The sequence below is a fragment of the Abramis brama genome (assembly GCF_963993115.1).
Source record: "Abramis brama genome assembly, chromosome: 1".
Taxonomy (NCBI): Eukaryota; Metazoa; Chordata; class Actinopteri; order Cypriniformes; family Leuciscidae; genus Abramis; species Abramis brama.
In genome coordinates this window covers 35076979-35091410 of record NC_139963.1, presented here as the reverse complement: position 1 = coordinate 35091410, position 14432 = coordinate 35076979, and the positions used below count along the sequence as shown (strand labels likewise).

General features: G+C 38.6%; 1 protein-coding gene across 1 annotated transcript in view; it reads left to right on the top strand.

Annotated features, from left to right (window-relative positions):
• Positions 1-14432, top strand: part of plcd3a (phospholipase C, delta 3a) — a 34070-nt gene that overhangs the window by 13942 nt on the left and 5696 nt on the right. Inside the window, exons 3-14 of the mRNA XM_084128184.1 lie at positions 2892-3120; positions 4590-4719; positions 4829-5054; positions 6498-6699; positions 8865-9009; positions 9174-9326; positions 11395-11547; positions 11844-11997; positions 13206-13322; positions 13409-13587; positions 13751-13886; positions 14156-14305. Of these exons, the coding sequence (XP_083984310.1) occupies positions 2892-3120; positions 4590-4719; positions 4829-5054; positions 6498-6699; positions 8865-9009; positions 9174-9326; positions 11395-11547; positions 11844-11997; positions 13206-13322; positions 13409-13587; positions 13751-13886; positions 14156-14305 (1974 nt within the window). The remainder of the gene's footprint in view (positions 1-2891; positions 3121-4589; positions 4720-4828; positions 5055-6497; positions 6700-8864; positions 9010-9173; positions 9327-11394; positions 11548-11843; positions 11998-13205; positions 13323-13408; positions 13588-13750; positions 13887-14155; positions 14306-14432) is intronic.

Sequence of the window (14432 nt, the reverse complement as noted above, 5' to 3'; positions counted from 1 at the left end):
TGGACTCTCTGTTAGACTAGTTAGGACAACATTTGGGGAAAAATTTATATTTATCATGTACATTTACTATATTTGATCACATGGTAGTACATCGCTATTCAGCATAAAAGGATAGACTAGTAAGCAATATAATGTGTATAAGTATAGATAGTTAAACTTATGAAAGCATTTTACATTTTTTGTAGTTATTTGAAAAATAAAGACTTAATATATCTGTTCAAATGCTGTTTAATACTGTACAGTACAATAAAGCTATTGTTACAAAAGATTTCTATTTAAAATAAATGCTGTTCTTTTGAACTTTACATTCATCGAAAATCCTGAAAATAAATGCATCACGGTTTCCACAACAATATTAAGCAGCACAACTGTTTTCAACATTGATAATAATAAGAAACGTTTCTTGGGCAGCAAATCATCATATTATTATGATTTCTGAAGGATCATGTGACACTGAAGACTGGAGTAATGATGCTGAAAATTCAGCTTCGCCATCATTGGAAAAATTAAAATATATTAAAATAGAAAACAGCTATTTTCAACTGTAATAATATTTCACAATATTACTGTTTTTACTGTATTTTTGATCAAATAAATGCAGCCGTGGTGAGCATAAGAGACTTATAGACAAACTTTTGAATGGTTGTGTATAACATGAAGCTCACTTGTTAACACTTATTTGACTGCACTGCTCAACTGAGCGTGCAGCAGTAGAAGAGACGAGACGGCCTCTCTTTCTGTTTCTGTCTTGTGCTGCGTCACACTGGGTTCAGGAATGCAGGCTCAGCTGCTTCTGTCCTATCCCAGCATGCCCCTCACAACTCGTGGCGTTACATCATGCACCACTTCATTCCTCTGTTATTTTGGCTATTTATTAGGGTAGATAAAGATAGAAGACACATGGTTATGGCATACGTGTCAAGTAGGCTGGGCAAAATGATTCCCGTGTGTGTAGGAGATGAGTCTGTCCAGGTGTCATCGTGCTGCTGTTAGGCACTGGGCGGCGGATGCAGGGCCGGACCCCCGGAGAGTTTATGCTCCCGTAGATCTATGCAGCGGGCATTAGTGAGGAATGCCAGTGGCATAGTAAACGGCCGTTCACTGCACATGTCTCAGCGCACACGCTGTTAAAATGAACACCCTTCTTCAGACATACACAAGAATCATGAAAGCGTGTTTGTCAGATGGCTGTTGGAAGTGGGCAGAGAGTCTTTGCCATTTAAAAGAGCTTGTGTCTATCTTCCCTTGTGTCTCTTTGTTTATTTGCAGTGTAGGAGTTTCCACATATCAAAGATGTTATTGTTGCGACCACTGTCCTGTGCTGTGCTAGATTATGATTCCTCATTATAGCTGACTTGATATGGACACTTGAACAGTATTAGACTCTGTCTATGTAATGTGTGTGTGTGTGTGTGTGTGTGTGTGTGTGTGTTAGTACATCGTGTGTGTGAGGGTACATCGTGAACATTTTTTGGCGCTCTGTTGCACAGGTCATGTTTTACAAGAGCCATATTAATCCTCATGTCCAGCTTCACACACTGCCATCTTTTACCTCCTTCTTGCATGGACAATAATGATTTTTTTACATTTTGTATTATTATTATTTTTAGCTGTAAGTGTTCCGGTTGCTTGTTTATTATTTCCCAGACTGTTTATGGTTTCTAATAACTAATAGAGTTAGACAGTCTTTCACTTGAATTAAACATCGGAGACTTGGATTCATTGTGTTTAATTAAAATTTTGCTTAAATTAATGTTCTTTTGATTGACACAACTAAGACTTCCTTTCGTTTGTTTCATTTCTGCACCGCTAGTAACACCAAAACAGAACTGTAGTTCTGTTTGTTTGAGTCGCCTGACTGGGCCTGACAGAATGACATTAAGGGCCCTATTTTTACGATCTGAAACGCAAGTATCAAACGCGAAACGCAAGTAACTTTGTGGGCGGATCTCAAATCTAAAATGGGTTGGTCTGAAGTAGCTACATTACTCATAGGTGTGGTTTGGGCGTAACGTGAAATAAACCAATCAGAGCGTCATCTTACATTCCATTTAAAAGCAGGCGCACTTGTTCCATAGCGGATTGCTATTATAACGGTGGATTTGCCAGGAGCACGCCAGGAGCGGTTCACAGCCGAGGAGAGCAACGTTTTCGTCAGGGACGTAAAAGACAGAGAAGTGACATTGTATGGGGATGGGAGAAACCCACCCAAATAAGCTTCGGTTAAACAGGCGTATAATAATTTGGGTAAATGTGTAAGCTAGATTTATGCCTATTTTTTAACATCTTCATGGACACCACAGTGATTTCCCTTGTGTGGTAATATGTTTCCTTGTATAACCATAATGTATGGTTTGCAACAATGGGAACTGCTGCCTGCGTCTATGTAGATGAGAGAAGTGTATGCGCATTGTGCACACGCTACATTATGGCCAAGCATGCGCCCTTAAAATAGCATCAGAATAATGCGCCTATAGGTTTAGACTAGGTTTTTCCTGGTCTGTGGCGGAATTGTTTTCTGAAACTGCAAAATAGCACCAAGGAACGTTTGTGCCGGAACACGCCTCCTCTTTTCGCTGAACCGCCCCCGGGAGCGCAAGTTCATTCCCTAATTTTACCGACGTGCGTCTGTTGAGGGAAAAGTCCGCTGTGCGTCGGATGCAAAATAGGGATGATACATGCGTCGGTGTACAAAGTCAGTTGCGCTGGGTGCAAGATAGGGCCCTGAAGATCGATGTTTGAAACTTGTTTGATTAATTTCTTTATGCAGTTCTGTTTGGTGCCACTAGTGGTGCATAAATGACACACTTCACCTTTAAGTAACATATTATGTAAATGAATATCAGAAGTGTCCATTAAGCACTCATTTGTGTGTGTTTTCTCTCTGTCAGTCTCTGTGTCGGAGGTGGAGTGTGTGCGGGAGGGCTGTCAGTCGGAGTGTCTGCGACGGATGGCAGGTCTGGTTCCAGAGACCAACTGCTTCACTGTGGTCTTCCGTGGAGGAAGGAAAAGCCTGGATCTGTGCTGCCCCACACAGGAGGTAGCGGAGTGCTGGGTCCGAGGCATCCGCACACTCAAAGACCGAGTCTCCAACATGAGTCAGAAAGAAAAGCTGGACCAATATCCTTAAAGCCATACCTGCAGGGTGAAACCTCTAGCACATTAGTACCATGTACAGCATTTATTACACATTTAATTATAGTATTTAAACAGAAGGCTTAGGTTAAGTTTCCTTGGCCACCATTTGCCAATAAATGCACACGTAAACACACTCTCCATTACTCAGTGAGAGAGCTGACTATATATAGACCAGATGTAGAACAGATTTCTACACGCACACATGAACCACATGCTATCTCTTCTCATCTGAAATAACTTTGTCCTGTTTCTCTTTCCCCCAATGTGGTTTTCACTCTATCATCTTTTCTTTTTTTCACTTGAATGCTCTTTATTATCTTTTTCTTTAATATATTTTAGTTTCAGGTGCAATGTTAATTTTCGACTACATGCAGCTTCTAATTTAGATTTTAGAGCTAAAGTGTGTCAATTTAAGTTTAAATACTTTTATTTATCCCAGGCATATGTTTATTTCCCTGAATCAAAACATTAGCTATGCTTCCGAAACAATCCCTCGATGCACAACAAAAAACGCATGTGACTTTGCCTCAGCCGTGGATGTGATTGGATAACTGGATAAACCAGCCGACCAATTTCATTGCACAGCATCTCAAATCTTGGTTTGGTCATTCTGAAATGCCTGAATCAAAGTCTGTCTTCAGAATGATTTGGTCTAATTCTCTCCCAGAAGTGTCTCACATGATTGCGTTCCCAAACACCAGCATCTGAACAAAAGAGAACATGACATGAGGGGTGGAAAAAAGACCCTCATTGGCTTCCCCGATTACAGTAACTTCCATTTTTATTAGCTACAGATATGTTGCGCCAGTTTGCCAGGAAGTAATAATTTGTTCTCCTGAAAACATGGGATGGAAACAGTGCTTTATTCACAAATGTTTAATGCGATATTCCAATTTTGTTAGTTATAAGTTATATTCGCAGCTTTGGATGTTTGTTTGAGCCTAACTAGCCTGACACAGTTGAAGAGTGGGGAAGTGTTTGAGAAACCGGTTTACAAACTATTCTGATTTTTACAATTCTGCACAAATAAATTCAAGGCAATTAAATTGGCTGAAATGTAAATCAGTCTAAAATTTGATCTGACATGATACTGTAAAATTTTACGACCAAAATCCTTTTTGTTATTTTCTCATCAAGCTTTTAACTCACAGTTAAATGAGTTACAGTGCATATGCAAGGAATGTGTTAAAATATATTTTCATTATAAATTAATTTTATATATTTTTACATATTTATAATGTATTAATACACTTTATTAATATATTTTAATTGAATATTTTATATTTTCTGTTTATAACATTATATTCTTTTTTATTTAATTACAAACTAAGTAAGTTCCTTTGGGCTGAGGTTGGGTTGCAGAGAGATTGTTTATAGTTTCGTACTGTATGGCTGGCATCATGTTGTGTATGCATGTCATGGCATGTCAAGTTTTCCCTAACTGTGCACACTTGGATTCGAGGCTATCTGAGACGTGCAGATCAGAACCAGGATGGGAAGATGAGCTACGACGAGGTGAAACATCTGCTACAGCTGATCAACATTGATCTGAACGAACAGTATGCTCGCACCCTCTTTAAGGTTTGTGCGAGAGATCTATATAAGTGGCAGGAGTTGTTGTAAAAAAACGTGTTTAAATTAAATTAAGCCTCGAGCAATCTTTCTCTTTTGTTCCTCCTCTCGTCTGTAGAAGTGTGATCGTTCCTGTGACGGGCGGCTGGATCATGTGGAGATTGAAGAGTTCTGTCGTGAGCTGATGCGCAGGCCGGAGCTGGACGCGGTGTTCAGGCATTATTCCAGTAACGGATGTGTGCTCACCACCTGGGAGCTGCGGGATTTTCTTGGAGACCAGGGCGAGGACCCATCGCTGGCCCATGCGAAGAGTCTCATCCAAACCTATGAACTCAACAACTGGGGTAAACAGCCATCGGAACCATACATTATTTGTTATTGAAGGCATGTTAATGGGCACACTGGAGTTATATATTAAGCTGGAAAGCTTAATATTAATCTTTTAACTCAGTCAAGACTTTTCAAGAAGTTTTCAGTTTATTCATTACGGCCGTGAGAGCTCTTAGCAAAAAGTATATTTTTGTATATATGTATATATACATATATAAACAGTGCTTAACAAATTTATTAGACCACCACCCATTGTAAGGTTTGTGCCACAGCTGCCGTAAACTAACAGTATTGGTGATTAACAAAATCCCTTTTTCTGTTATGGTTAATCCACCAGATTGTGTAAACTCTTTAGTCATAGTTGGCCAAGTCAAACTCCAGTCTTGAATCCTATTGGGCAAATTTGGGATTTAGTGTATTCAAAGATAGATCTCACAAAAGTTTCATCAAAAGCAATTTTTTGGGAACAACTACAAACTATTTGGAAGTCAATAACAACAGAGACTTCATTATGATAGGAGGCCTAATAAATTTGTTAAGCACAATATGTATAATTTTTATATATAATATTACATTTTTTATTACTGTACTACTGTGATATGAGAAATGAGATTTCCGCGTTTCCACCGAAATTACCCAGAACAATTTGTCCCAAGAACTTTTTTCCCCCAGACCTGTTGCTGTCTGCGTTTCCACCGTGGTCTAAAGTACCGTGAAGATTAGGCAAATTAGTCAGGTGACGTAGGACTGCGCGCACTGCAACATATTTTTAGAAATGGTGATTGAAATGAAATGCTGCGTGGAGTCAACCAATCAGCATCATCAACCAAGTCCCTCCCCCAAAAGTTCTTGAACTTTGAAAAAGTACTACCTCGCAAGTAGGAACTTTCTGAGGGGGGAATTTTTACCCGGAACTAACCCTAACCCTGGCTCCTGCGGTCGAAACACACCGAGAACCACCCCAAAGTTCCTGGTTACTGTGGTAGAAATGTGTCTTAACAGGTTACCCACATGGTGCTCATGCAGGCAACATCAGTTCAAATCTAGCTCACATTTCTTTTGCTGTTCTCCCATTATTTCCTGTCTACTGTCAATAGAAATGAAAGGCCAATTCAAAACTGTTCAAAACGGCTTTATTTTGTCATTGTGTGTGCTAATGATGTATAAATCCAACATGTTGAGAACGAAAAGCACGCCTGAAATACTGAAAAACCTTGCCTGTCCACTTCCACGAAGTAGTGTGAGCACATAGCTCAGTAGTGCGTCACTGGTTATTATGCTATTGTTACAAACAATAATTGCTCTTTTCCTGATTGCTCTTACTAGAATTGAGGGTAACATGCTAGCAAAACTAAATATGATAAAAAGCATGTATTAAACACTTCCTCAGCCAGCTCTATTGAAGCTTGTGTTTAAATTTTAGCTTTTGACCAATACATTTTCTTTCTGACTCTCAGCCCAGAAGAATCTGTTCATGACCCTGAACGGTTTCACCATGTACATGCTCTCGAACGAGAACGATGTGTTTAACCCGGATCACGCTCACGTGCATCAGGACATGAGCAGACCACTGGCTCACTACTACATCTCTTCCTCTCATAATACATACCTGACCAAAGACCAGGTGACCAGCGCCAGCAGCACTGAGCCTTATATCAGGTACAACATCCACCCACCCACACCTTATCATCTGCCTCTAGCACCTCGAAGATACAGCAGATAGAAAGAAAACACACTTATACTTCGTTCTGTAAAATTGCAATGATTACTTCTGTCTGCATTACAGCATATTTTCTAACCATTTGTGTTGTGTTCTATTACACTGACTGAGAGAAATTTAATAGAATAGACAAGCAATTTACGTTTGTAAATTAGAAACTGATTAAAAGAAAAATTATGCCCAAGGTCCCAGTAAAAGGAAAAACTATTAAGGTGACTTTAGATGAAACATACATCACCATTCAAAAGTCTCTTATGTTCACCAAGGCTGCATTTATTTAATCAAACATACAAACAGTAATATTGTAAAATACTATTACAATTTAAAATAATTATTTTAATATATTTTTAATATATTTTTTATATTTTTTTTATATAATATAATTTTTGTCTGTTTATGTCATATTTTCCTGTGATGTCAAAGCTGAATTTTCAGCATCATATCTCCTGTCTTCAGTGATCCTTCAGAAATCATTCTGATATGCTAATTTCAGAAACATTTCTTATAATTATCAATGCTTAAAACAGTTGTGCTGCTTAATATGTTTGTAGAAACTGTGAAACACTTTTTCAGGATTCAAAAGAACAGCATTTAAAATATATTTTGTAACATTGTAAATGTCTTCACTGTCGTTTTGGGTGCCTGAGAACGCAAACTTTTGAAAACAGGTTTCAAAGTGCAAGTTTTTAAAACGTTCTCCGTGTAAACAGCAAAAACACGAATCTCTGAAGACGATGACATCATGCACATGCGTATTACGTGTTCAGCTTACAGTGTTTCATCGCCATCTGATGGTGTGGCAGCAGAATACAGGGTTTTTAGTCGTTTTCGCGGATCCGTGTCAATGGGGATCGTTTCGACGATGGTGTCGTCTGTACGTGGAAAACTCGAAGGAAAAACTTCTCTGTTTTAAGCATATCATTGTCATGTAAACGTACCCTAAATTAGTTAGTTAATTAAACAACCGGTGAATGGAATAATTAACCAAGGGAACAAACTGGCACACACTAGGAAACTAGGTCAAATGACAGGGTAGGGTACACAGGCAAACAGGAACAAGGAAAACAGAACCAAAACACAATGAAACTAAGACACGGTGATAGATAGATAGACACGGTGTGTTTTTGACTTCTTTAAGAGATTACCGCATATCTTGCATTATCTCTGTCTGCAGAGATGGAAACAGACATATTTTGATACAAAGGTACATCACGTAATCAGAATTTTGATGGAAAACACACCCACTCGATCTTACAGCACAGAAGAGACACCAAAGATCTTACATTTGGAAATAATCAAACTTATTACAGCATAATAGTAGAAAATATACAAATGATTAAAGAAACCAATAACATGTAAAAGACTATTAATGCAACATAAGGAATATGCAATTAATAATCATTAAATGAATATATAGCTATCAATGACAAGAATTCAAAAATAAGGGATTAACAAGATTCATAAAAAGGAATAATTAAAAGACATTAATCAAAATAATAAATTGCTAAAGTTTGAATATTAATAATTTCTTATACACCAGAATGACAGGTAATCCAATTCTGCAAGGCTCACATTTTGTTCAGAATTAAACATTTGATCACCAGAGGAAGCTTAGTCTCGCACTGATAGATGGCAGAAGGTCTGGACTTCATTGCAGACCAACATGCAAAGCAACCAATCACAGTTTGTTTTGTTCTGCGTTGTGTAGGGGTGTGAAAATGTAAAGCCAATGTCTCTATGATAACAGATTTAATAAATGATTCATTCAAGAAAGATCGTTGTGCAAGTTTACTGCAACTTCACATACTTACCATCTTATACCAGACAGAGCGTTAAAGAACACGACACACACGTCTCCCTGAAATCCTGTAGAATTCAACAAATCAGATAACAACTTCAAAACTTTTCCCATTTTGTACGCAGTTTGCATCAGACGTTCAGCTGTGGGCGTGACGTCTGATGCTGAGACTAGAGGCAGCTATACAAAACTCACAGAGCCACTAGGGTTATGAGAAACAGCACACAACGCTGATGATGACATTTAATGTTCATACTCTTTGTTTGCTGTTAAATTCATGGGTCTCATTCATGTGCGTGTGTTTAGAGCTCTGCATCAGGGCTGTCGCTGTGTTGAGCTGGACTGCTGGGACGGTGATAAAGGAGAGCCCGTGATTTTCCACGGACACACGCTCACCTCCAAAGTGCTCTTTAAAGAAGTCATCGAGACCATCGCTCAGTACGCCTTCAAGGTGCGGACGCATGAAGCACAACAACAGCCTATAATGAAAATCTTTGTATAATGCAACAATATGGGTTAGCGTAGCATGTTTTTTTTTTTTTTTTTTTAAATAGTTCACACTTAGTGTAAACAGTTGTTTCTCTCAAACACTAATGTCTCTCTCTCTCTCCGCAGGCGTCTCCATATCCTCTGATCTTGTCCCTGGAGAATCACTGCTCAGTGGAGCAGCAGGCGGTCATGGCGCAGCACCTTAGCTCCATTCTGGGCAAAAAGCTCCTGAGAAAGCCACTCAACGAGCTGCCCCTCAAACAGCTGCCCTCGCCTGAGGTCACACACACTTTTCCTCTTCCTTGAATTAATAATTAATAATTCATGGAATTCAATTCCTTGTTGAAATTAGGTCATGTGACCTCAGTGTAGCTTTCTACAGTTTGAAGCGTTTAGTGTTGCATACTACTTATGTGGGCAGTATGTACAGTAGTGTCCACTGTACTGTGTGGAGTAAGCACTACTCTGAATTTCTCTTTAATAAACAATAATTACTGTATGTAACTATTTCACACCACGTTTTGCATAACGATAATGTGCTGTCACTCATTTGCATTTACATATACTCTGCCATTAAAGGGGTGGAATAATGCCCTTTTCACAAGATGTAAAATAAGTCTCTGATATCCCCAGAGTGTCCATGTGAAGTTTTAGCTCAAAATACCCCACAGATATTTTTATATAGCATGTTAAAGTTGTCACTTTTTGAGGGTGAGCAAAAACACACCGTTTTGTGCCTGGCCCTTTAAATGCAAATGAGCTGCTGCTCCCGGCACAGAGGGCGGAGCTTCAAGAGCTCATGTGTTAGCAGCTCCGATTACCTCACACACAAACACGAAAATGTCAGAAACTGTTCTGCCTTTTATGTTTAAACGGAGTCAGACAAAGATGGACAGACTCAAGAAGAAGTGACAACACGTAGAATGCAACAGGACGTCTCTGAATGGTTAGTTGATGAATTTATGTTGCTGATGGGAGTTAACTATCTTCAATTAGCATATTCTGTCATGATAATCTATAGATCGCTCGTATAGGAACTGTTGTGAGATGCACACAGAGTGACTTTCTATTGCATGTGAAAAGATGGATGCTACAGTTTGAGCTGACTCACAAATGTGCTCGACTACAACAACCTTTCCTCTTCTCAACATGGACTGCGTGCTCCCGGGGGCGGAGTTTATGTAAATTTTAGGGTTGGTGATGTCACTAACCCTGGAGGAATGTCGTGTAGTCCCAACCAGCCATTTGTTGTAGTCCTTAAAAAATTATTTCTTTAAAAGCAAATATCTCCCTTTGCTTTGAACTTTGAGCTTTGTAACTTTGCAGATATTGTTTATGCTCAAACAGTAACATTACACACTAACTAAAGTTAGAAAAGTGAAATCTTAATCAACCACCCCTTTAAAAATTTACAGTTGGTAAGATTTTTTTTATGTTTTTGAAAGAAGTCTCCTCTGCTCACTAAGACTGCATTTATTTGATCAAAAATACAGTAAAAATAGTAATATTGTGAAATATTATTACAATTAAAATAACTGTTTCCTCTTTTAATATATTTTAAAATGTACTTTATTCCTGTGATGTTAAAGCTGAGTTTTCAGCATCATTACTCCAGTCTTCAGTGTCACATGATCCTTCAGAAATCATTCTGATATGCTGATTTGATGCTCAAGAAACATTTATTATTATTATCAGTGTTGAAAACAGTTTTTTAGGAAACCATGTTTATTTGTTTTTGGTTTTTTATCCATTAATTCATCCTTTCTGAATATATATATATATATATATATATATATATATATATTTTTTTTTTTTTTTTTTTTTTTAATCTTACTGACCCCAAACTTTTAAACAGTAGTGTGTTTATTCAACAGATGCTTTGTCTAAAATGACTTTTTTGGTATTGCTAATTCTTCCTTTCTTGCTCTTGGAAACTTCCTGTTTACATTCTGGGGATTATCAGTAAAAACATCTGACTCTTGCTGCCTACAAAAAAAAAAAACGTTTAGGACATTTGCAATCGTGTAGTTTAAGTCAATTTAAGTCAACACATGCCAGTGCTCATACTCGTTTAGTGTAAGTTTTCTTACAGTGTCAAGCACTCTCGCCTCTTTTTTCATATGTATGATGATATTCCTCCTCTCTTTCACTCACGCTGTTTCCAAGACTTTTCTGTCATCCCACCATTCTTACATACTATTTAAGGTGTGTTCAGCCTCTGACGTAAATTATTATGTTTACTGTCACGGTGTTATAAAACGCCCATTTTCCAAGAAGAACAAAGTGTTCATGGTATTGGTGAACATTTCACCAATGTTCTTTCTTTCATGTGCCTGTTGTACTGTAGGAGTTGATGGGGCGGATCCTGCTGAAGGGGAAGAAGTTGAGTGGTCTGCTGGGGAAGAATGACAGCTGGATAAGCTTCTCAAATAGCTCGGATGAAGATTCTGCTGTGGGAGGGGGCGGGAGCAAAAAGGAATCTAAAAAGGATCCTGGGAGGGTGAGTCCAGATATGAATGGATTTCCTGGCCAAGTTATGAAATCCTGTTCTGTTTTGTAAATAATCGGATGTTTATGTGGTTTGATGTGTACTATTTGTGTTTTAACATTTGGCATATTTGAGATAATTAATGGTGTATGTGTACGAGTATGACTGCAGCTCAGGTAAACGTATCAGCTATATGCATCATACTGTATAAAGTGTATGTTTATGATTCATAAACTGCCTAAACGTACTCTGAAGAAAATCTGCCTGTGTGTGTACATACGCATTGACATGTATAAATCCTCCCCCAGTCTGTGAGCACTAAACTGAGTCCAGAGATGTCAGATCTGGTGGTGTATTGTCAGAGTGTGCCCTTCAGTGGTTTTGAGACAGCCAATCAGAGACCTCCAAGCGTGATGTCCTCTTTCTCTGAGAATGAGGCGCTTAAACTCATCAAAGACTCAGGTGAGATGAACAAATCTTACACTGCATATTCACTCAAGCCACATCATGCTCTGTGTGCTTTAGGACCGGCCTGATCCACAGAACCACTGCAATGAGAAGCATGTCCTGTCTTTTTAAGAAAAAGCATAATGATACTGTGCTATCCATCATAATAGAAGTGGCATGCGACTTCCCAGAAATACACTGCTGTATGAATGTATTTCACAGGTTACTGTGAACTGTGTATTGTTTTAATGTTTGCTGCTTTTATCAGGGCCTGTTGCCTAGGGCTCCACCAGATGGTTTATAATAAATGAGCAGATCACTTCCAATGCAAAGACGCTGCTCTTCCAGCCAACACTGACAGCCAGCGGCATGACAAATTTACATCAAACTCACATCATTTCAGAATTAGGTCGTATCACACCACTCAGTTTCAGAGGTCAACCTTTACCACACAAACCACAATAACTGTGATAACCACAAAAAAAAAACATAATTAGACAAAGGTCAGTCACGCTATCCTTTTGGAGAAAAAAAAAAATCTGTATTGAAACTACAGGAGGAAACTATCAGATTATATAATGTGTTTAGTTAATCAAAGCAATATTTACTCTACCGTTCAAAAGTGTGGATCATAAAAGAAGTCCCTTATGCCCACCAAAGCTACATTTTTAAAATCAAAAATAGAGTAAAAACAGTAATATTGTGAAAACCTATTACAATTTAAAATAACTGTCTTCAGTGTCCTTCAGAAATCATTGTAATATGCTGATTTGCTGCTCAAGAAACAATTCTTATCAATGTTGAAAACAGATGTGCCGCTTGATATTTTTTCTGTTGTGCTCTGATTAATAGAAAGTTCAAAAGAACAGCATTTATTTGAAATAGAAATGTCTTTGCTGTCATTTTTGATCAATTTAATGCATCCTTGCTGAATAAAAGTATTCAAATCTTACTGACCCAAACTTAAGTGTATGAAAAAACAATGAGAATATAAATTAGTTAACAGCATTAAAACAAAATTGTAAATAATAAATAACAAAATTGCAATAATGTTGCAGTTTGTCATGTTGATCTGCTACTTGTTGAAAAAAAAACAGCAACAGCATCTCTACTTTGAAAACAGCTGAACTACTATTGAACTGTAGTTTAAAATATATATTTATAAATATGGATTTGCTCCTTGCGTGAGTATCTGTTCATTGTTTTATGTGTGTCCCCTGTAGGGAAGATGTTTGTTCGACTTAACAGTCGGCAGCTGAGCAGGATTTACCCATCAGGCCAGAGACTACAGTCCTCCAACTACGACCCCCAGGACATGTGGAACGGGGGCAGCCAGATGGGTGAGCCGAACGAACGCTCGGACATTCCTGCATGTCTCCAAGTCCAGCAGTAAATGCTTGAAAGCTTCATTCTCTCTGTTCTCCAGTGGCTCTGAACTTCCAGACACCAGGAGAGCAGATGGATCTGAACCAGGGCCGCTTTCTGCCCAACGGGCGCTGTGGATATGTGCTCAAACCTGACTTCCTGTGTCACCCGAAGTCCGACTTTGACCCTGAGAACACTGGTGGAGGACCAGGACATATACCCACACAACTTACCATACGGGTTAGTAACTGCTCCGCTTCTCTTGTTTGGAATTTCATGGCGGTCTGACAGGAAATATTGCTCAGCTTCCCATGTGCCCTGTAAATATTTTGATAAATCTCTTTTTCTACATTCACATTTAATCATTTTTACTGTCCTTGTGGGCCATTTGTTTCTCCCACAGGTGATTACAGCTCAGCAACTTCCTAAAATAAACATTGACAACCCCAACTCCATTGTGGACCCGCAGGTCTGGGTGGAGATTCATGGAGTCTCCATCGATAAGGCTCGTGACAAAACCCAGCGCATTGACAACAATGGTGAGGCAAATGAGATTTTCCGTAATCTAAAGGTATTATGTTGTGGTGTATGATTGTTTAATCCATAAAGATCTATTCAAATATCTTATAAATGGGAATAGAAACATTGCTGTTTTAATGGTGTGTATATTAATTTAGTTTCATGTAATAGCACATTTATTTTGCCTGTGCTGTGACAAACAATAGATTTTGTCATTAAGACAAGAGATGTTCCTGTCAGGACTGAAAATTGAGTGTGTGTGTGTGTGTGTGTTTGTCTCCCCCTGCAGGTTTCAACCCCCGCTGGGATTGTACTGTGAGCTTTCAGCTGCAGGTGCCTGAACTTGCCTTGGTGCGTTTCATGGTGGAAGATCACGACCACAAATCTAAGAACGATTTTATTGGCCAATTCACCCTCCCCTTCACCAGCCTACGAACAGGTGTGTGTGTTTGGTATACACAATATAATATTTTAATAAGACATACATAAACATATGCATGGTTTGTGGTGGAAGAAATAAAAAAGTTCTGGCATGAAACTCTAGATGGCGCAGGCTAATAGGTCCT